Source organism: Pygocentrus nattereri, chromosome 28, assembly GCF_015220715.1.
Source record: "Pygocentrus nattereri isolate fPygNat1 chromosome 28, fPygNat1.pri, whole genome shotgun sequence".
Classification (NCBI taxonomy): domain Eukaryota; kingdom Metazoa; phylum Chordata; class Actinopteri; order Characiformes; family Serrasalmidae; genus Pygocentrus; species Pygocentrus nattereri.
Window position 1 is genome coordinate 14,619,490 of NC_051238.1, and position 20,396 is coordinate 14,639,885.

The window sequence follows — 20,396 nt, forward strand, 5'->3', positions numbered from 1 at the left end:
CATGCACAAAAAAATGGTATTCTGAATGGTTTAGGTTTGGCATTCAGATATTTGTGCTTATGTTGACCACATTCACTGAAGCACACTGTCCCCTCCACAGGCTGAAATTCCATTCACCGTCTCAGTGTTAAATCCTAGCATGCTAAAGACACAAACCCAGCTGGGCCAAAAATGCATCCAGCTCCTCAGAGCCTCACAGGCCCTAAGACACTTGTAGAGTGCTTCTACAAACTCTTCAGTTGGTTTTACATCACAGCATTTGTACAGGTTTGTTACCAAGAACCTAATGGTGGGAAAAGTCTTTCACAGATAGTGGTGATTTTTAGTTTTTTAACTAAAAATGTCTGTAAAAATCAGCTAGAAGCTGCTCCGGCGAAATAGCACAGTGAAGTAAGTATAAGACGGACCAGTTCTGTAAGAAACCTACTAGCAAGATCAAGAATACATGAAGAATTAAGTGATTATCTGTCTCCATCTAGTGGTCGTGTTTGCTCATTTGTTTAATAAATTCAGGTCACCGCTGATGAAAGGATTTCCAAAGCAAAATCAATGATTACGTATAACTGTTCATACTTTCACATTCAAACTGAAATAAATGCATGTTGCAAATAAATTACAAAAGTTTGAAATCATATGTTAATCACTCCTGCAGTCTAAATATTATGATACTTTAAATTTGTCAGAGACACAAGCACGCTAATTGATCATGGATTCAAAATTGTGAAAACGCAACATTTCAATAAACAGACATAAGTGCACAATGTAGTGCATTGCTAAATAAGAAATTCAGTGAAAGAAATCCAGAGAAATACTCTCAAAATAACATTTTGCATTATGCTAACTTCAGTGCAGTGCAATTTCGGTACAATTCAGTATAATCTCATTAGCCACACAGCAGTGGCCAGTTACATAAAACACTGAGTATTTATCTTAAGTTAACAGCTTAAAGTGTACACTTAAAAGGTACACATCTAAATTCTAACTTTGTATTTGTGCTTAAACTAACTTTGGGTCTAAAACTCTATTAACAATTATATTTTTTTGCACTTTCCACTTAAACATTTTCTTGAAAAGATTTTAAGCAGCTCACTTTTTTACACACTTTCCACACAGTTTAATGATTAGGATTTAAACAAAGTCATTCAGAGTGGTTTGATGTGAAATGCTCCTTTCACAGTGTTCACAGTGATGGCGACAGGAACCAGATGGCTCAAGAGCTCAATGTCTCTAAAAATTCCCTCACAAAGTTATTATATGAAATAGTTATTAATGCACTGCCAGATGCCTGAGACACTGTTTCACGATAGTTTTAACAAGGCTTTCACCTAAAGCATACTTTTTTAAATCCATCCATGGTGGAGAAGACAAAAGGCAAAATACTACGTAAAGAAATCTTACTTTTTTCAGATGCATCACTATTTTACCATCATCAACACTACATATAGATCCCAGAAGGCATGTGTAGGCTCACTTGTCATTTTACCTAAAAAATAAAATGGCTATATTTCCATTGTACACACCACTACCCCAGGTTCTTATCACCACTGTAAATAAATCCAAGTTTTCTACAAAGAACCATCTCGCACCAAATTTTGAAAAATTAGTGGAATTCCCCTGAAAGGCTAAAATTCACTTGTTTTATTCAAGTGACTGTAAGGCCTTAGTTCTACAACCAAGTTCTTAATTTACTCACTTAACATGACTCCTAATCAAAGACAAGCTTATTGGCTAAAGTTATTGGCTAAAACTTACTTTTTGTTTTCTAGACTACATGTTTGTTTCAGCCGAGCTGAAATTTTAAAAAGCTGGTGTACTATCAGAAGTCATTCTCCAACAGAACCTTGGAGATGGAGATTCAAACTTCAATATCAAAAATGCTGAAACAATTTTTTTTTCCTTAACCTATGCATGAATTCTGGATTACAGACATTAATTACAGATTACATTGAAATTACACATTATTGCACAGGCAAATCTCAGGACCAATAGTGTACAAAGTGAAGTACTACATTGTACTGATCATTCATCAGCTGTATGTGCCCATACCACATGGTGGCACTGTTCCCAGCACCACATGAGTTGATCATAATGGGCACTTGGTGCTGCAGAAATCCCCTGACTGAAACAGATGATAAATATTGACCAGAGGAAACATTATGAGGGACCCCACCAGTGAGCCAAGCTGCACTGCAGCTCCACACCACACAAGGGCATTGTGGCTCTGGTCCCTTAGAATGACGCCCACCATCACCTTCACATATGACAGCAGGCCAGTGAAGAAAACCCATGACAGCACCTAAGAGAGATGCAAGACATGTGTTTGGGTGATGCAGTAATCAGACACTACAATTTACAAGGTTAATAGCATAGAGCACTTTTTTTAAGCAGCAACAAAAAGTGTATTAAGACCAGCCATTTAAATCATCCATAACTGACAAACCATGATCAGTCAGCCATCACATATTTAGTAGTGAATAAGGCCAACAACTGCAACCCAGTACCACGGAGTTAAATTCCAAGTTGGGTTGGCTGTATCTTGATAGAGCTGTCTTAATAAAAAGTAATCCTACAGAACGAGAATGGACAGATTTCTCACACGATGTTGTGAAGACCCTATATAAGTTATGACCAACAACATCCAGTGACTTACTATTATAGCTTCTCCCACAGTTGAACCTTGCAGTAGTGGACAGGGACTCATGGCTGCCATGGCCATGTTGAACCCACCAAAGCCAGTACCCAGCAGGCACAGAACACCCAAGAACACCAGTGAACTAAAAAAAAAAAAAAGAAATCACATACATCAAAACATCATAGCAAACAGCATTCGATCAATTTCGCTCAAAACGTTTTTCAGTCAAATGCTTATCAGTTAAACTTTAAAAAGTTTAAAAAAAGGGATTTCTACAGATACTACACTGCAAAGAATACATCTAAATTACATTGCATTACACACACACACACACACACTTTTTAAAACACTTCTCCCTCAGGGTCATGGGGGGGTGCTGGAGCCTATCCCAGTGGTCATCAGGCGGAAGGCAGGATATACCCTGGACAGGTCGCCAGTCCATCGCAGGGTACGTTACATTACATTACATCTAAATCTAGTCAATATATCATTATTTTCATTCAGAAACCTTGTATCTCCATTTTTATTGCTTTTGCATAATGTGAAAACTCCAGTTACTCCAGTTTACATCAGTGATCTCCAACCCTGGTTCTGGAGAGTTACCTTCCTGCAGAGCCTAGTTCCAACCACAATTTGCACCTGCTCCAACTTATCAACCTCTTCCCAAGTCCCTGATTGGCTGGATCAGATGTATTAGAGTTAAGTAATGGGTGGGGCAGCTTATTGAAAAAAGGTTGGAACTAAACTCTGCAGGAAGGTAGCTCTCCAGGACCAGGGTTGGAGACCACTGCTTTACATTGTGTTAAGGTTTCATGATGACCAATAGAAATCTCTTTATCTTAACTTCCATTATAAGTTGATAATGTTTTTCCTTTCCCTGTAAAGTTAACATTTTGTATATATGACATTTTGTTTTGACAGTGATGATAAGTAATAATTCTTATTTTGACATTGTTGTGGGATGATTATGAGATTATTCAACTTATTTCTAGACAAATCTTTTTATCTAGAGATATTTTCTTATTGTATTGGCAGGTAATTTTGCATTACTAGGCAAGATGACTAAATTGATCAAAAAAATTACTAAAATAATCTGCCATAAGAATAACACCATTTTTCCAGATAAAATTACTTAAAACAAGTAATAAATTAAATATGTTCTTACATTCTTAGAATAATCTCATAGATGTTAGAGTAATTGATTGCATCATAAGAGTTAAGATTTTCACTTGCCAAGATATTTTTTGCACAGTAACTGGAATCTGTTTGATAAATAAATGATAAATGTGTTTATCATTTACCGTTTGGGAGCAAACATGGCGATAATGCAGGCCAGTGGGTTGGCAACTGATGCCAGAGCAGCTGACAGATGATAAGCCATATTTCCATAGGGCATGCAGGAGTACGTCTGCACTGATGGCAGCAGACCGTTAGTTGCGCCATTCATCCACACCACCATGAAGTAAATGAAGGCCAACTCGTAACAAGAGTAGAATGGCTTCACCACCAGTGGTCTAGACTGGTCTTTGACATCATCCTCTTGAGTCTTTTTCTCTGGATTTGGATCGCTCACTGCAGGGTTATCCAAGCCCCCAGACACTGAATTTACAGGGCCTGATTTGTGCACCAGACATTCAGTGGAAAGTTCATAGGTTCGGGGAACCCGGTTTAGCAGTGCGAAAGCAACAAGGCTCACTACCATCATGACTACCAGTAAGGAGAAGAAGACCTCAATGGAGAAGTTGGGAGGGAGATACTGAGTCTCCACTACAAAGCTTTCATCCCCAGGCTGAGAGAGGTTACTCAATGTTTGAGAGACGTTGACACATTTGAACATCCCAACCCCTTGTCCCAGAGCTACCAGCCCAGGCACAAAGCCACTCAGTCCTTCCCCAATGAAGTAGGTGGTGATGTATTTGGCAGGGAGCTGCATCATAAAGGGCAGGAAAGTGACGGAAGATGTGCAGTCCACCAGGGCCAGGAAGAACGTAAGGACGAAGAAGGCCGTGCTCCTCTGCGCCCCCAGGAACACAGTGGTGTTCCTCCAAAACACTGTCAAGAGGATGCATACCACCACACCAATGGTCAGTACAACACAGATCACCACATTCTCACGCAATCGGCCAGGGCACAGCTTGTGAGCGAGGGTCACTATGAGGGGGCCGAGATTGGCTAGCTGGATTATGACTGTAAGGTAGGAGGGCAAGTCCCATGCTTCTGGCAGAACATTTACAATTAGTGGTAACTCCACCCACAGTCCATTAATGGCCACCCAGGATCCCAAGCCGAAAGCACAGGCCAGTATATGGATATACAAAGACATGGTGGATAGCAGAGTCCCAGTCAGACAGCAATGAGGTTTCAGGAATATCTGGCCAATCCAGTGTAGAAGATCACTGTTTTACCTCTGTCATCCACTATCCACCCTAGAGAAAGAACAGGGAAATAAATAATAAGAGCAACTCCTGGAGGATTTCGGCAAGAATAGAAACAATTGAAGAAGGATAAAAAAGGATCCCTATGGCCACTGTGCAGATGCTTACGCTGCTGTTAATGCAGAGCAAGCTGAAGTAGAAACTGCTAAGCTTTGTGCAAAGAAAGAGATAGATGACTTCTATAATTAGAACAAGAAAGGCAGAGCTGGAGTTACTCTCAGCAGGTGTTATCTGCGTGCAAGCTTATCTGTTTTTTGTGAGTTTACTAATGGTGAAACAGCCATAAAAAAGAACATGTAAGTAGCACTAGCAAAAATATGTCTGCCACAGTTTCGACCTCTGTTGGAGCTGTAAATTTGTTTTGGAGTAACTATTCTGAGTAGTGGCATATTAAAGGACAGAGGTTTGTTCATGTTCTTCTCTAGAGGTCAAAGATGGCATTCATTTTTAAACGCATTACAGCTGGACTCATTCTTTGAGAGAACATTACTTGATTTTTGCATATATAAAACAAAGATGAGATCAAATAAAATCATTTAAGCCACATAATAACCTCCAATTATAAACCACAATAAATGGTGGACATTTTATTCACAGTAACATGAATTTCATGCTTCTTTCTTTTCACTACTTCGCTGCCTGTTGGGACACATAAAGCCTCAATTAATTTTTAAATCATTTAGATGCACTGGATTTGTGGTCTAGGAAGATGCGATCTGTCATTGATGGTGTTATCTGCCAGTACTAGGACTAAGCAGTGACTCTTAATTTGAATTGATGATTAATCCTTGTTTAAAACAATTCAGTTCAGCAAATTTTAAGAACTCCAACCAGGGCCATGTCATCTGCTTTTTTTGTAATATGCTCTAAACTAGGGGAAAGTTCGCAGGCCTCAGATGCCACATTACTGAAGTTAAAGGTGTTAAAAGTGTATACTCTCCATGACTGATTAACCAGGGTCACTTTCTGCAATGATGCTGTAAGAGTTAAGAGCTGGGTACACTGTGCGTGCAAACCAATAAAACATTAGGTGTTTTTTGGTTTAAAATGTGTTAATAACTTCTGTCATGTTGTGTTTGTGTGTATGTGACAGAGAGAGACATCTTCATATAACAAAGTCCACAAAATTGTCACATTGCGCAATTAGTTTCCTTCTTTAAAATACAGGGATGATGGGCCTTAAAGCTGTACTGTACAATCTACATCCAGTGGCTGATCATTTTACCTTCAGATTTTCCATTTCATTTAGAACTGACATATTTGATGGATTCAATTATTATTATTATTATTATTATTATTATTATTACTATTATTGTTATTATTGTAACAATTTTGAGCCTGTTCCATTTATCCTATGAGAGGGTAAATAGTAACTACACAGTTAAATTAACATCATGTAAAATTCAGATTTTTTAAAAATTTATTTTAAAAATTAAAATTTTCAAATGTTACCATTTGTACTTACATTGTTTCTATATTTGTAAGGAAAATAATCTTGCCCAATTTCAGTTTTTCATATTTAGTTTATAGAACTGTGTTCTGTTGGCTTGGTGCCTGAATTTCTTTGTTTGTGATCACACCTCTCAATTTATATCTTTAGTTTTTATTTCATTCATTTATATGCTCTTTGCAGTTGCTTTTCCATAATTTATTGCACACTTTTATTCTGCAAGGGTGCATTAATAAGGTAAAATAACATTTGGATGCCTGGATTGGCAGCTACATTGGTACACATTCACAGGAGATAGGCAATCTGAGATCTCCCTCAGCCAAGTACTGGCCAGATGCTTAAAAATTCCTTCAGGTGCACATTACACCAGTCACCAATTGATTTTTTGGTCTACCAGACAACAGCACTGGTAAAAGACAATAGCACTGGTTTAAACATTGCGATCAATATGATCAATTTAGCTTCAGTACATTTTCGAAATATACCCAGAATCTGAAGGCAAATCTTATAAGAATAAAAGATCATACTCATACTCATTATAAGAGTATATTACGTACTGATTGCATTTGGCTGTGACTAAACCAATATTAAAAGGAACTAAATAAAAACCACTTGACATTCCTTTCCCATGTGTGAGTAGTCTGGAGGCAGAGCCCATGGTCATATTCAGGAGCATAATCTGACCTATGTACACACTGATTTGTGACCACTCAGAGCTTTCGTCAAAGAGAACTTTGCATGACATTGCTATAAAGTTCAGTAAGGCATGAAATTCCCACTTCTACTCACAGATCGAGTCAGTCAAGGGAAACGATCAATTTCACTTCCTCGCTCCACTCATCAGACACGACATACAGGAGAGCTGAACAGAAATCACAGCACGTCAGTGGCTCTAGCGGTTCTCTGTGATATCACACAAGAGCTCACCTCTGTTGAACCTTAACTCCGGAAAGAGGGTGGTAACCTAAAAGATCATCATGTAGCACCTCCAGCCTGCTTGCGCATGACTCAAAATCAGGACTGGGCAGTGTCAAATTAACATCTTGTTGTTCTGTTGTTTTGATGACCTTGAGTGGTTCCAGTATATCTGATTCAACTTTACAGTTTAAAAATCAGCAAGAATCACTCTCAGTCAGGCCAAAGGCCTTGAAGGTTACCGAATGGTCACCTATATCACTTTTTTTGCAGGTAAGGTATGCTCATTGTTGTTAGAATGAATGTTTAATTAAATGTAAATTATTTAATGACAAATGCATGTGCACAGATGTAGGCACGGTCTAGAAGTGCATGCATTTTATTCCAATTGGAAATTTCCAGTATTAACACAAGAAGGATATGTTAAGTGTCACCCAAAGGTGTGCATCACTCTCTGTTCACTGTACTGTTGTGAATATGTAAGTCTCTAATGGCTAACATAGACATAACATTCAACAGTTATTAGTGCCAAAAGGATGAATATCAAAAATAAATGCTCTGGTGACTTCCCTTGTCTAGCCTTGTGGCTCTAGTGCAAAATCAAAGAAGCAAACTTCAGACAGCAGGTCTTGGTCAATTTGGCTAAGAAAAACATTCATTTAATTTCATAAATTCATTTTTAGTAAGCTATTCTTTTTAAACTAAATTGTGTGTGCTGTGTGATTTCCAGTAGACAGAGAGCATGCAGGGGTTATAGTTACAGGAATGTTCCTGTGCACAAGACCTAAGTCTGCTTCCTGGTGGACAGTCTACAGCTGTAAATGAAGTAGTTGTTATGATGCACCTGAACTTTGACCATGCTGTTCAGTCATGTTAATCTTTTTTTCCATGGTTGATTTCTTCCTTGGTTGCCTAATAAATACTTAAATCAAGCAGGGACCACAATCACTTCATCAATTTATAAATGCCATATATAATCTATACTACCTTTTTCGGAATCCTAGCTGAACAAAGTCCTCTATCTTAGACAATAAACCTGGAGTAATTATAGCTCACAGAACAAAGTACTGGAAATGTACCACTGGTCATGGTGTGATAACTGCGTGTTTATCCAGGCGCTGATGTTACATAAATGAATAATGCTATCAGTGAACTTTTAAATGGACTGTATAAAATCAGTGAGTTTTAACTGGACTGTATAAAAGAATTTGATGTAGTATGCAAACAGTCTATATATGGAATACAAGCTTCACAAGCAGCCCCTTTTCAGTTTATTGTTTGTATGATGTCAACCCCACCCCCCCATTAGATCATGTAAAAAATAATTGTGAGTGTTTTTGGTATAAGTACCCACACAAATGCCATAATTTGTCTGGGAAAAATTAACAAGAAGACAAATGTAGGAAATGGTCACTTTAGATTTGCCATGGTACACTGTCAAGGTCAAAATAACCCTGAAATGTGTCAGATTGGAGCGGGATTACATGTATGTCACATCATAATGCACCTAAAGCCATTTAAATGAGTAAATGAGGAACCTAAAATAAGATTTAATCAAACATTTGTTCATTTGAATGCTGTTTTGCAACTGTTGTTGTTTGTTATTAGCTTTACAGTGAAAACATTATGTTCATTAAGTTCAAATTATTGGACACTTTTCATAGCTAGGAAAAAAAGCATAATATACATTAAACAATTACACAGAAGCTTTAACAACTAAACGTAATATTTCAGTATTTAGTGTGTCCACCTTTTGCCTTCATTATAGTGTCCATTTGTTTTGAGACTTGCTTTCAGTTTTTCAAAGAAATCTGCAAGGATATTTTTCTTGCTTCCAAAGTTCAGTCTAAGAAGTTGGTTGAATTTTTTGCTCCTCATGATCCAAATAATCCTAAACACACTGAGCGATGTGGGGTCCTGGACTCTGGGGTGGTCAGTCCATTATGCTGAGAATAGCAGCGGCTTCTTCATTTGATTTGTATTTTTTCTTCTTTATTGTCTATTTCTGTCTGTAATGGCTCCTTGACAGCTACACATCCTTTCAGACCCACAGCATTAAGTTGTCTTCTCACAGTGGAAGGATGGACAGAAACTCCTGTGCATATTTTTTTTTTTTAGAGCTAATGAAAAACATGCAGAACAGTCAGCATCTGAGAGCACAGTAGGAAACACTGGTCTATGAGATCTTGCATAGATGTGCCTAATTCTTCTGTATCCTTTAGTGATTTTTTTTAAAACATTGGTTTAGGAAAATCCTGGATTTTCATTTATTTTTCTTTGACCTTATCTTTCCTTGGGCAGGTGGATTATTCTACATCTAACCTCTTTAGGAAGATCTCTTGAAAAATGATTACTTTGTACTTAATGGCCATTTTGCCTGGAAATAAAATAAATCAGGGTTGGTATCTAACATTTACACAGTACTGTACATCAGTACTACTCAAAATATTTCATTTTCAGAATCTGAGGCACTTTTATTTTAGCGTCTCTAAAAAACTGAGTTACTGAATTTCTTTTGTCTACATTTTTAGGACGTTTGCAAATGCTGATACCACTAGCCATAATGATTGTTGACAGATTGTGACATTTTCACGGACATCTTTGATTCTCCTGCCAATTCTGGATGCTAATACCAAGACTTCACTATCAAACATCTACAATGACATTCCAAGGCTTAAAGATGACCAAGGTCGTTCTCCAGCCAGGTAAGACTTCTGATATGGAAATGACAAAACACACAAAACCACAGGGCACACGCAATAAGATTATTTATGTTATTGTACAATCTGAATTTATAACAAACAATAATAAAAAAAAGATTAGTAAGATGTACAGTATTCAAATGACCTGATCTAAGACAAACCAGAGATACAATCACTCATCTTCTGTGGTCCACTGAAGTTCAAAAAATGAGCAAATGGAGCCATAATGTGGCTTGAGCTGAGGCATGAGTTCTTTCCAGATGGTGTATGTACTTTAGAGACAGAGAGAGAGTGAGAGAGAGAGAGAGAATAAGAAAGAGAGAGAGAACAGAGAGGGTATGTGCATTAATGAATTCAAGGACGACAGAGATGACTAGAAGGTGAGCAGAGACAGGAATGAAAGAATGAATACAAATGAGATAAGATAAAAAAAAAAAGTAGTGAAAGACGGACAGACGGGGATGTGTGTGCGTTTGCAGTACAGTACAGTCTCAGTTGGTGTATATTTGTCCCTCAGGCGGCTGCGGTAGCTTCATATTCTCTTTGCACATCATGAGCCGTCTAAGCTCCTGCAGCACCACTCGGATACTGTAGGAGTTCTGCCACTTTGCCAAGGATGACACCGCCCTTGTGTCCACCTAAATACACACACACACACACACACACACACACACACACACACACACACACACACACACACACACTTCACATATTTACATGTCACCTTCAAGGATCAAACCATTTTATTTACATAAGCACCCTACAGACGACCAACCTATTATTTATTTAATTTCCTGTTAAAACAGCCATTAAAGTATTCTCTAGATTTTTCAGAAGGTCTGAAAGGATGTGTAGCTGACAAGAAGTGACTACTGAGAAAATGAAACACACAAAAAGTAAGAACATTTGCAAACCAAACAAAGCTGCTGGTGTTCTCTGAACTGATAACCCCAGAGTCCAGATCGCAACATCACTGAATGTGTTTGGGATTACTTGGATCAGGATAAGCAAAATACAGATAATCTTTGAAGACTGAACTTCAAAGCTATGGAAAAATATCCTTGCAGATTTCTTTTAAAAATTGCAAGCAAGTCTCTCAATAAATATTGAAGCTGTAATGAAAGAAAAAGGGAGGACACACTAAATACTGATACATTGAATTTTCTGTGTAATTTTCTGTTAAATACTTATTTTCTCCTTTTTCTGACACTGAAAAATTAATAACTTAATGGCTGTTTTGACAGAGGTCTTTGACTGTTGCACAGTACTGCAGATATTAAATAAATAGTCATCTTTGATTCTTTGCACGGTCCAGCACATATTCCTTCTCTGAATTGTCCCTTTACTGCAAATTTAATCAAACAGCAAAAATGTTTGCTGTTACTTGTTTACATTGGAGCTACAAGACTAATGTAGCTAAGTAATGCAATCTTATCTACATTGATTAGCATTGTGCAAATATGGGCAAACGTATGTTCCATAAAGCCTTACTTTTTCTGTACTGAACAGAGTCAGAAACCACCTAAGCAAATTGAGATATCTGAGGCAGGTATGTGATGATTCAGGATGCTAATAACTGTACATAGTCTTCCTTTACTTGCTAGCTACATTACATGCACATATATGGACAATCCTCCTAATTATTGAGGTCAGGGGTTTCCATCATACCAATTGCTAACAAGTGCATACAATCAACCACATGACCATGCAATCTTTGTAGACAAACACTGGCAGTAGAATTAGTCATACTGCAAAGTTCAGTGACTAAAAATGTGGCACAGTCATTGGATACCACTATTCCCACATGGCAGTGAAATTTCTGCCCTGATCTGTTCCAGTCAACTATAAGTGCAATTACTGTGAAATGGAAGCGTCTAGGTACAACAGCTCGGCCAGAGTAGTAGACCACCTGCATACAAGCCTATGATCACTATGCGCAATGCCAAGTGTTGGAATGCTGTAAAGCACCCCACCACTGGACTCTGGAACCATGGAAATGTGTTCACTATGGTGATGAGTCATGCTTCACTGAACAGTAAAGTTTGGTGGAGGAGGGATAATAATCTGGGGCTGTTTATCAGGGTTTAAGCTAGGACTCTCACTTCCAGTGAAGAGTAAGGTTAATGCTATAACATACAAAGACATTTTTATAGTGGCTGAGACAACCCAACAAATTTAAAATAAAAAATGACCTGCAAATTCAGAAATTGCTTTCATCAAAATGACAACATGTGCTGCATTTTACAAAGGAGCTGCAAAATAAAACACACCGCCAATTTGTAGATACTCTGCAAACTCACAAAATACTTTAATCAAAACGAGCCTTGTTAGCCTCCGCAGTCTTATCAAGCTTATCGAATTTTGTCCGTGATTTTCCATCACAGAAATCTCCTTCCCCTTCAGAGTCTTCCAGAAACGTTTCTGTTTGTTGTATTGTGGCTTACTTACATTTTCTGTGACTGTCTTTGCAGCATTTGTGAAGTTGCATGCGTTCTCGATATTTGCAGCATGTTTGTGAAATGTAGTTCATGCGTAGTCATGTTGATGAAAGTGTTTTCTGAATTCGCCTAGAAGTTTGCAACATGTTTTTAATTGTATTCTGCATAGGGCCTGGTCAGCCACCATACATTTTAGACAATTATATGCTTCTAACTCTGTGGCAACAGTTTGAAAAAGGCTATTGGTGTGGAGTTTGGTGTAGAGGAACTCCAGTGGCCGGCACAGAGCCCTGACCTTAACCCACCTGAACAGCTTTAGGATGAGCTAGAACATCAACTGAGAGTCAGGCCTTCTCATTCAACATATACATGACAGAACTCTCTTCTTCTCCTCATGAACTCTCTTTTTACAAATGGGCACAAACTCCCACAGACAGACTCCAAAATCTTGTGGAAAGCCTTCCCAGAAGCGTGGAGGCTGTTACAGATGAAAATGAGGGAGGGGGCAACTCCATTTTAATTCTTATGGTTTTGGAATAGGATGTCCACCAAGCTCATATAAGTGTGAGGGTCAGGGGTACAAACCTCTTGACCATATAGTGTACACCAGCCTTGTAGTTCCAGTCCAAGTAAATGTCAGACCACATACTTGCTTATAAATCATATTTGGAGTAAAGGGAAAATTATTTACATATTATTTACACTCAATTGCCTTGAACCGTCTTGTCTGTCTAGAACTGCTGTATGCTAATATTCTGTATGGCAACAACACCAAAAACAGCTCAAGATGTTATTCTTAAGAAAGAAACTAAGAGCTGTAAACTTACCACACCATTGGAGTTGTGTACTCCATTCAAGTTTATCTTTGTCACAAATCGCACAAATGGAGGTGTTTCTGGATATCTGGGACCACATTCAACTCGCAGGCTGTACATCCTGTTCTCGTAGATGGTCTACCAATTAGAAAAGACAGATAAATACAACACTAATAAGAGCAAATATACAGTTGGAAGAGTTAAGCTGTAAACACAGTGCTTTAATTAGAGAGCCAGATATGTTTACGTACTTCTCAATCATTTTTTTTGTTCTTTTATTAATCCACCTTCTCATTTTTATTAATAACAAGTTACTGACTTGTAATCTTTTATTGAAAGGCACACAAATGCTTTTTACTCAAAAACATTCACAAAACTATCTTGCCTTTTTGTGTTCAGACTTATAACAAAAAGGTTTGATTTGGCAGATTTGACAGACAAAATAAATGTAGAAATATCAAAAGAAAGATACAGATGACAGATAAAAAGCTAACATTTCCATTTTAAGCCTTCACAAAGACAAAACAGATATGCACTTCCTTTGTCTAATTGCTGTCATACAATGACTTGGATTTTAACAGTTCTAGTCTTGGCATACAGGAAATATCTGACTGACAAAGGATGTGACTCATTCCTGAGAAAGCAGATGACACGGAGCATTCCTCTCACGAGCCTATTTGATGAGTTTCATTTGTCACAGGTCTAACAGAACACAAAACATGCCTGAAAATGGGCAATTCTTTGTTTAATAAACAGTTCAGTGTTAAGTAGGTATATGCGTAAGGCTGGGTACCGTTAAGATTTTCAGTATAGATATCTGTACTAATACCTTGACTTCTATAGCAGTTCCAAAAATCTACTTTTTTCTTACCTTCCTTTTAATTACAGAGTAAAAAGAGTGGGTGTGTCTTAAAGCAGACTAATAAAAATGATCACTGATGTTGATAACATGCAGGCGGAATGTAATTTAAGTGATACTTATTTTTTTTTTTTTTTTTTAATCCCACAAACGGGGAAATTCCACCTCCGCGTTTAACCCATGCGTGAAGTGAAACACCACATACACACTAGTGAATGCACACACACTATGGAGCAACTATAGGTTAGGTGTCTTGCTCAAGGTCACCTCAGTCATGGGCTGTCGGCACTGGGGATCGAACCGGCAACCTTCCGGTTACAGGGCCAGTTCCCTAACCTCCAGCCCATGACTGATCTGACTATTGGCTCATGCATGCTAAGATGAAAGCTGAGGAATTGAAATTTTGTACCGAATAAAAAAAAATAATAATAATGTATGCTCGGTACTACTGTAGTAAGTCGGTCACTGCCATAAAGGTACTGAACTCAGGTACTCAGTCCTACACGTGAGTAACTGCAGTAACAAGGTTGAGACCGTAGATTCTATGGTTGCTGCCACACTTACCTTGTTTCGTGTGGACTAATCAAACTTTTGCATTCAGTCTGTTTTCAAAGATGCGACTCCACCTGTACTCGGGTGCACCCTAAGCCACATGATGGTTGTCCACCAAAAACGGCAGGTCTCAATCCGCTTACAAGTGAACCCTGATGTGTGTTGCCAGTGGCAGCCTGATGATCACGCCTCTCACAATGATCGAGCAAGAGTGCATACAGACAGAGACTGCAGCCCACTTTATATGTATATTTAGTTTTAGTCTTCATCTGGCCCCTCATCATCAATGGTCTATTAGATATCTTTGGGTGGTGCACCACTCTTAATCTAACAGCAGCTTAATCAATTCTGCTGTACCACATCAGCGTCACTGCTGAACAGCAGAAACTGACCAATGGTGAATCAGCTAGAAGGAGGCTTACAAATTATGCATGACAACATATGGACCGCAGTGTGTATTTGTATACCCATATAGAGTATTGTGCAAAAGTCAGAGACCACTCTTACATTTATTTTATTGCTTGTCATTAAGTACAAGTTATTAATTTCCCACCCTAAATATCTCATGCAAATTATATCTTAAAAGGGAATACCTTAATAAAGCTTTGAAAAATTTCTACATACAGGTGCATCTCAATAAATTTGAATATCATCACAAAGTTCATTTATTTCAGTAATTCAGTTCAAAAAGTGAGACTCTATATTATATTGATTTATTACACACAGAGTGATCTATTTCCAGTATTTATTTATTTTAATGTTAATGATTATGGTCTACAGCCAATGAAAACCCAAAAGTCAGTATCTCCAAAAATTTGAATATAAGACCAATTTAAAAAATGATTTTTAATATGGAAATGTTGGCCTACTTAGAAAAAGTATGTACAGTATATGCACTCAGTACTTGGTTGGAGCACCTTTTGCATGAATTACTGCATCAATGCCGTGTGGCATGGAGGCAATCAGCCTGTGGCACAGTTGAAGAGTTATGGAAGCCCAGGTTGCTTTCATAGTGGCCTTCAGCTTGTCTGCATTGTTGGGTCTGGTGTCTCTCATCTTCCTCTTGACAATATCCCATAGATTCTCTATGGGGTTTAGGTTAGGGGAGTTTGTTGGCCAATCAAGCACAGTGATACTGTGGTTACTAAACCAGGTTTTCGTACTTTTGGCAGTGTGGGCAGGTGCCAAGTCCTGCTGGAAAATGAAATCCGCATCTCCATAAAGCTTGTCAGCAGAGGGAAGCAGGAAGTGCTCTAAAATGTCCTGGTAGATGGCTGCGCTGACTTTGGACTTAATATAACACAGTGGACCAACACCAGCAGATGAAATGGCTCCCCAAACAATCAGTGATTATTGAAACTTCACACTAGACCTTAAGCAGCTTTGATTGTGTGCCTCTCCACTCTTCCTCCAGATTCTGGGACCTTGATTTCCAAATGAAATGCAAAATTCACTTTCATCTGAAAACAGGACTTTGGACCACTGAGCAACAGTCCAGTTCTTCTTCTCCTTGGCCCAGGTAAGACACTTCTGACGTTGTCTTAGGGTCAGGAGTGGCTTGACATAAGGAATGTGAAAAGCCCATGTCCTGGACACGTCTGTGTGTGGTGGCTCTAGAAACACTGATTCCAGCAGCACTTCTTGTGAATCTCCCCCAAATTCTTGAATCGCCTTTTCTTGAGAATCTTTTCAAGGTTGCGGTTATCCCTGTTGCTTGTGCACTTTTTTTCTACCACACTTTTCCCTTCCACCCAACTTTCCATTTATATGCTTGGATACAGCAGCATGATTGTGTAGCCTACTAAACCAGACTGAGGGACCATTTAAAGGCTTAGGAAACCTTTGCAGATGTTTTGTGCCGATTAGCTGATTAGAGTGTGACACCATGAGTCTACAATATTGAACTTTTTCACAATATTCTACAATTTTCTGAGATACTGCCTTTTGGGTTTTCATTGGCTGTAGGCCATAATCATCAACATTAAAAGAAAATACGCTTGAAATAGATCACTCTGTGTGTAACGAATCTATATAACATACGAGTTTCACTTTTTGAACTGAATTACTGAAACAAATAACCTTTTCAATGATATTCTAATTTATTGAGATGCACCTGTAATTGAGACATTGAGATGTAAACAAAGTCATTCAGGGTGCTTTTATGTGAAATGGTTCCATCACAAACCAATCTGAATGACCTTGTTTACTTAAACATTAAATTACATTGAAATTTAGAAAAATCTGTGGAATTCTACATCAATGGCTGTTTTGACTCGGAATTAAATAAATGAAGGGTGGTCTCTGAGTTGTGCACAAAACTAATGGAATATGAAGTGACTATATAATGTAGGTGGACTTCATAAAGTGGACAAAAAGTGTAAGTGCAAGGTGTTTACAACATAGTGTGTGTGTTACCCGTGGTGGGCCAATGATCATGCCTCTCCAGCGTGTGAGGGTCATGTCTTCATCATCCTCCAACCCCCAGCTCACTGTTCCATCACCCACTCCCTTCTGGCCCTCCTCCAACTCCTCTAGCAGACGGAAGTTCCGTGGCACCTTCACGCCTGGGCACACAAAACCACATAAAACCCCCAACACTGTAGGTTACGCCCTTTCTGACAATAAATAACATAGACAAAATACTTGCATGCACAAATCTAGCCAATATCATCAAACAATTTCTGCTCTCTCAGTAGGTCCACCTCAGTTCAGACATCTGCTTTCTCAATAAACAAGATTAACAGTTAACCAGCACCCCAAAAAAAAAATTCACTGACCCAAAGAGTCAGACTGAGATTCTAATGTGACTAGTTTAGATGAAAATTACAATCCTGGTTAGCTGGGTTCAGGTTTCAGCAGGCAATGTTTCCCGTTCTTGGAAGTTAGAGGCCGTCTAGTTACAATTCCTTACAGGACCTTCATTATTTCTTTCAATGGCAACTGTTCAAGAAGGCATAACCTGTGATGGTATCATTTCAAAACTGGCCACAGCTTCTGATCATCACATTCAGGATGAGAATGCATGCATCAGTTACTGATCTCATGCACAGAGGCCTGATCGTGGGCTTAAAATATGACTACAGGCTAATGCAAAATCTCTCCTAACAGTGTAGGTTAGTGTGAATTGAGTGACTCCCAAGAATTATTAAATCAGCTGATGATTTTGCTTTTGCTTCATGCAGATTTTTAAGTCCAGTGCTAAAATGCTTGATGAGTTGGCTCCATTATTGAATACAAACAGGCAAGAAATGCTGAATAAGACTGTGAAAAAGAGTGGCCTGTAAGAAATCGCTGAGTCACACTATATTAACAGAATCACTGAACTAAGTTCTGGCATTTTTCTCTCCCATTACAATGTGAACCCCATTATAAACAAACATCTGGAACATCTGAGGTCTAATAAAAATCTTAGAAGCTAAAATGTTTTAAGCGAGGCTTCTGACTAGTGCTTATGCAGTGAATATTACTGTTATTAGAGTATCTGTTATCTAGAGATTTAACTTTAATTTTTATTATTTATAATGTTTATAGCCTGCCGTTTCTATTACTGAGCACCTTACTTCTGTTACTATGCTGCTGCTGTAATACTGTGAATTTCCCCGCTGTGGGACTAATAAAGGATTATCTTATCTTATCTTATCTTATGTTATTTAAAGAGACACTCCAGCCAATATGAAAAATGTAACCATTGCTACACCTGTTGGAAACGTGTCTATCTGCATGCTATGTAGTGCCGCAATAGTCTCCAGAGTGAGGTTTTTACATGTTAAAGTTTAGGAAAACAAACGTCTGATGACATATCTTGAAGGTGGGAGGAACTTGTGAAAATTCCTAGGGCTCTGATGTGGATAGCTGAGGGCGGACTGTTTAAATGAGTTTTTCGATGGCAGGCAAATGTAGAAGGAAGCCAGACAGCTACTGTTTCTGCTAGGAAGCTGAATATTGTGACTGTATTTTTTAGCCTTTACATCTGGTACGTTAGCAGTCTGGATTTCTACATGGCATGCTGGGTATTGTAGTGATAGAAAATGAATAGCCAGAAATACAAAAGGATGCACAACCTGGATTCTGTCTAGTCAGTGAGGCTCGCAATGCAATGCTGCACCACAGAATATTGCATAACATGACAAATTAAACGCTAGTAGTAGGCCGGAAAGCCACTTTTACTTAAGACTTCATTCATTTAGAACATACAACCTCACGGCATCCAAATAATCTTTTAAAACACGTGCTACAAACTCAGGAAGGATTTAAAATGCACCAATCGTCTGTGTGGATATAACACTACCCCCAATAATAACACAGACAGCGTGGTCTTTGTCCTCGGTTATTTACACTGCCTGAATGATGCTGCAGCGACGGTGCAGCTATCGCCTGTTATCAGTTAATAAAATAATGTGTTATCACACGAGAGGCGAAGGTAAATGAATAAAGCGAACATGTCGTACAGCAGCAGTGTCTGAAAGCAGCCGGGTTGGGCTTAATTTGGTCTATCAGCAACGCATAGGTGACAAAGCAGCTGGCAGCTCAGTACACCCACCAGTCCGACCGAGCCACGCTTACACAGCCGTTCAAACTACATAACTGCAAGGCAGCCACCGAGCTGAAGGCAATTTATTGTTTAACCGTTTCTGAAAACGCATTTTCATACGATGTCAGTTAAATAATTTCAGACTCGGTTTGGCGAGAGCTACTTCAACATGCCGCGGTAGCCGGTAGGTTAGCACAGCGGCGTGCTGGCCAGCTGAACTGCCCTTAACTTAAGCCTTAAAACTTGGCTGAACTGACAGCAACTATAACCTCCGAGTCCTGATCGGTAGCTGTTGAACAAACTCATAAAATGCTTGAAAAGCGAGCTGTAAAACGAGGGAGATGACTTACCTGATCCGGCGGCGACCGCCATCTTGTGAGTAAACAGTGAATTAGCGAAGTCCGACTCGTGAATCGTTCTTTTGAACCGGTTGTTTTTAAATCAATCAGTCGAACCGACTCACGAGTCCAACTTAACTTTGTAGCGTCACTTAATGTTTCCGTCCGTGTTTGAGGCTGAAACGCCGAACATGAACCATTATTCATCATTTTAAAATGAAATCTCATAAGTTTATAGCATAAAAGGCCGGCTCGTGACATATTAACACCCACCTCTTTGAATCGCTTTACATTTTCTCTTTGTAGGGTGCAGCTGTTCTGTCTTCCTGTTACGTGCTGCGCGTATTTTAGACCTGCGCTCAGAAAGACGGGTCTAACCCCTTTACTGAGTAGAAAAGGTGAGTGAAATCAGACCAATTCACGCAGAACATTACGCCGCTGTATATGGAGTAGAAAAGAACTGACTTAAATTGTATACAAATGAATCGTTGGATCGAACGTCCGATTCATTGAAACGTAATGTCCAAAAGAATCGGCTCTAAGAAATTGAATCGATCTTCACTTCACTACAGCGAATGAGTGTGAGCGCACCACAAAGGGTTAGCGTACTCAGATTGTGGAGACTTAAAATATATAAATTCAATGCTATTTATTAGATTTTTATCAAAGTATTGAGTATTCAATGATCTAAAAACAGTATTATAAATAGCTTCATCCTTAACTTATTTA

General features: G+C 38.7%; 2 protein-coding genes across 2 annotated transcripts; both read right to left on the reverse strand.

Annotated features, from left to right (window-relative positions):
- Positions 1-482: 482 nt before the first annotated feature.
- Positions 483-7,449, reverse strand: slc52a3 (solute carrier family 52 member 3). The gene is made up of 4 exons (XM_017693418.2): positions 7,307-7,449; positions 3,934-5,058; positions 2,651-2,774; positions 483-2,296 (listed from the first exon to the last, which is right to left on the reverse strand). Exons 2-4 carry the CDS (start codon positions 4,953-4,955, stop codon positions 2,084-2,086), a joined length of 1,359 nt encoding a protein of 452 aa, XP_017548907.1. The 5' UTR covers positions 4,956-5,058; positions 7,307-7,449; the 3' UTR covers positions 483-2,083.
- Positions 7,450-10,183: 2,734 nt separating this feature from the next.
- Positions 10,184-19,806, reverse strand: LOC108425074 (ubiquitin-conjugating enzyme E2 variant 1-like). Its single transcript, XM_017693461.2, has 4 exons — positions 19,680-19,806; positions 17,214-17,362; positions 13,400-13,525; positions 10,184-10,772 (listed from the first exon to the last, which is right to left on the reverse strand). The coding sequence occupies exons 1-4, from the start codon at positions 19,699-19,701 to the stop codon at positions 10,626-10,628; spliced, it is 444 nt and encodes a 147-aa protein (XP_017548950.1). The 5' UTR covers positions 19,702-19,806; the 3' UTR covers positions 10,184-10,625.
- Between the last annotated feature and the right edge of the window lie 590 nt (positions 19,807-20,396).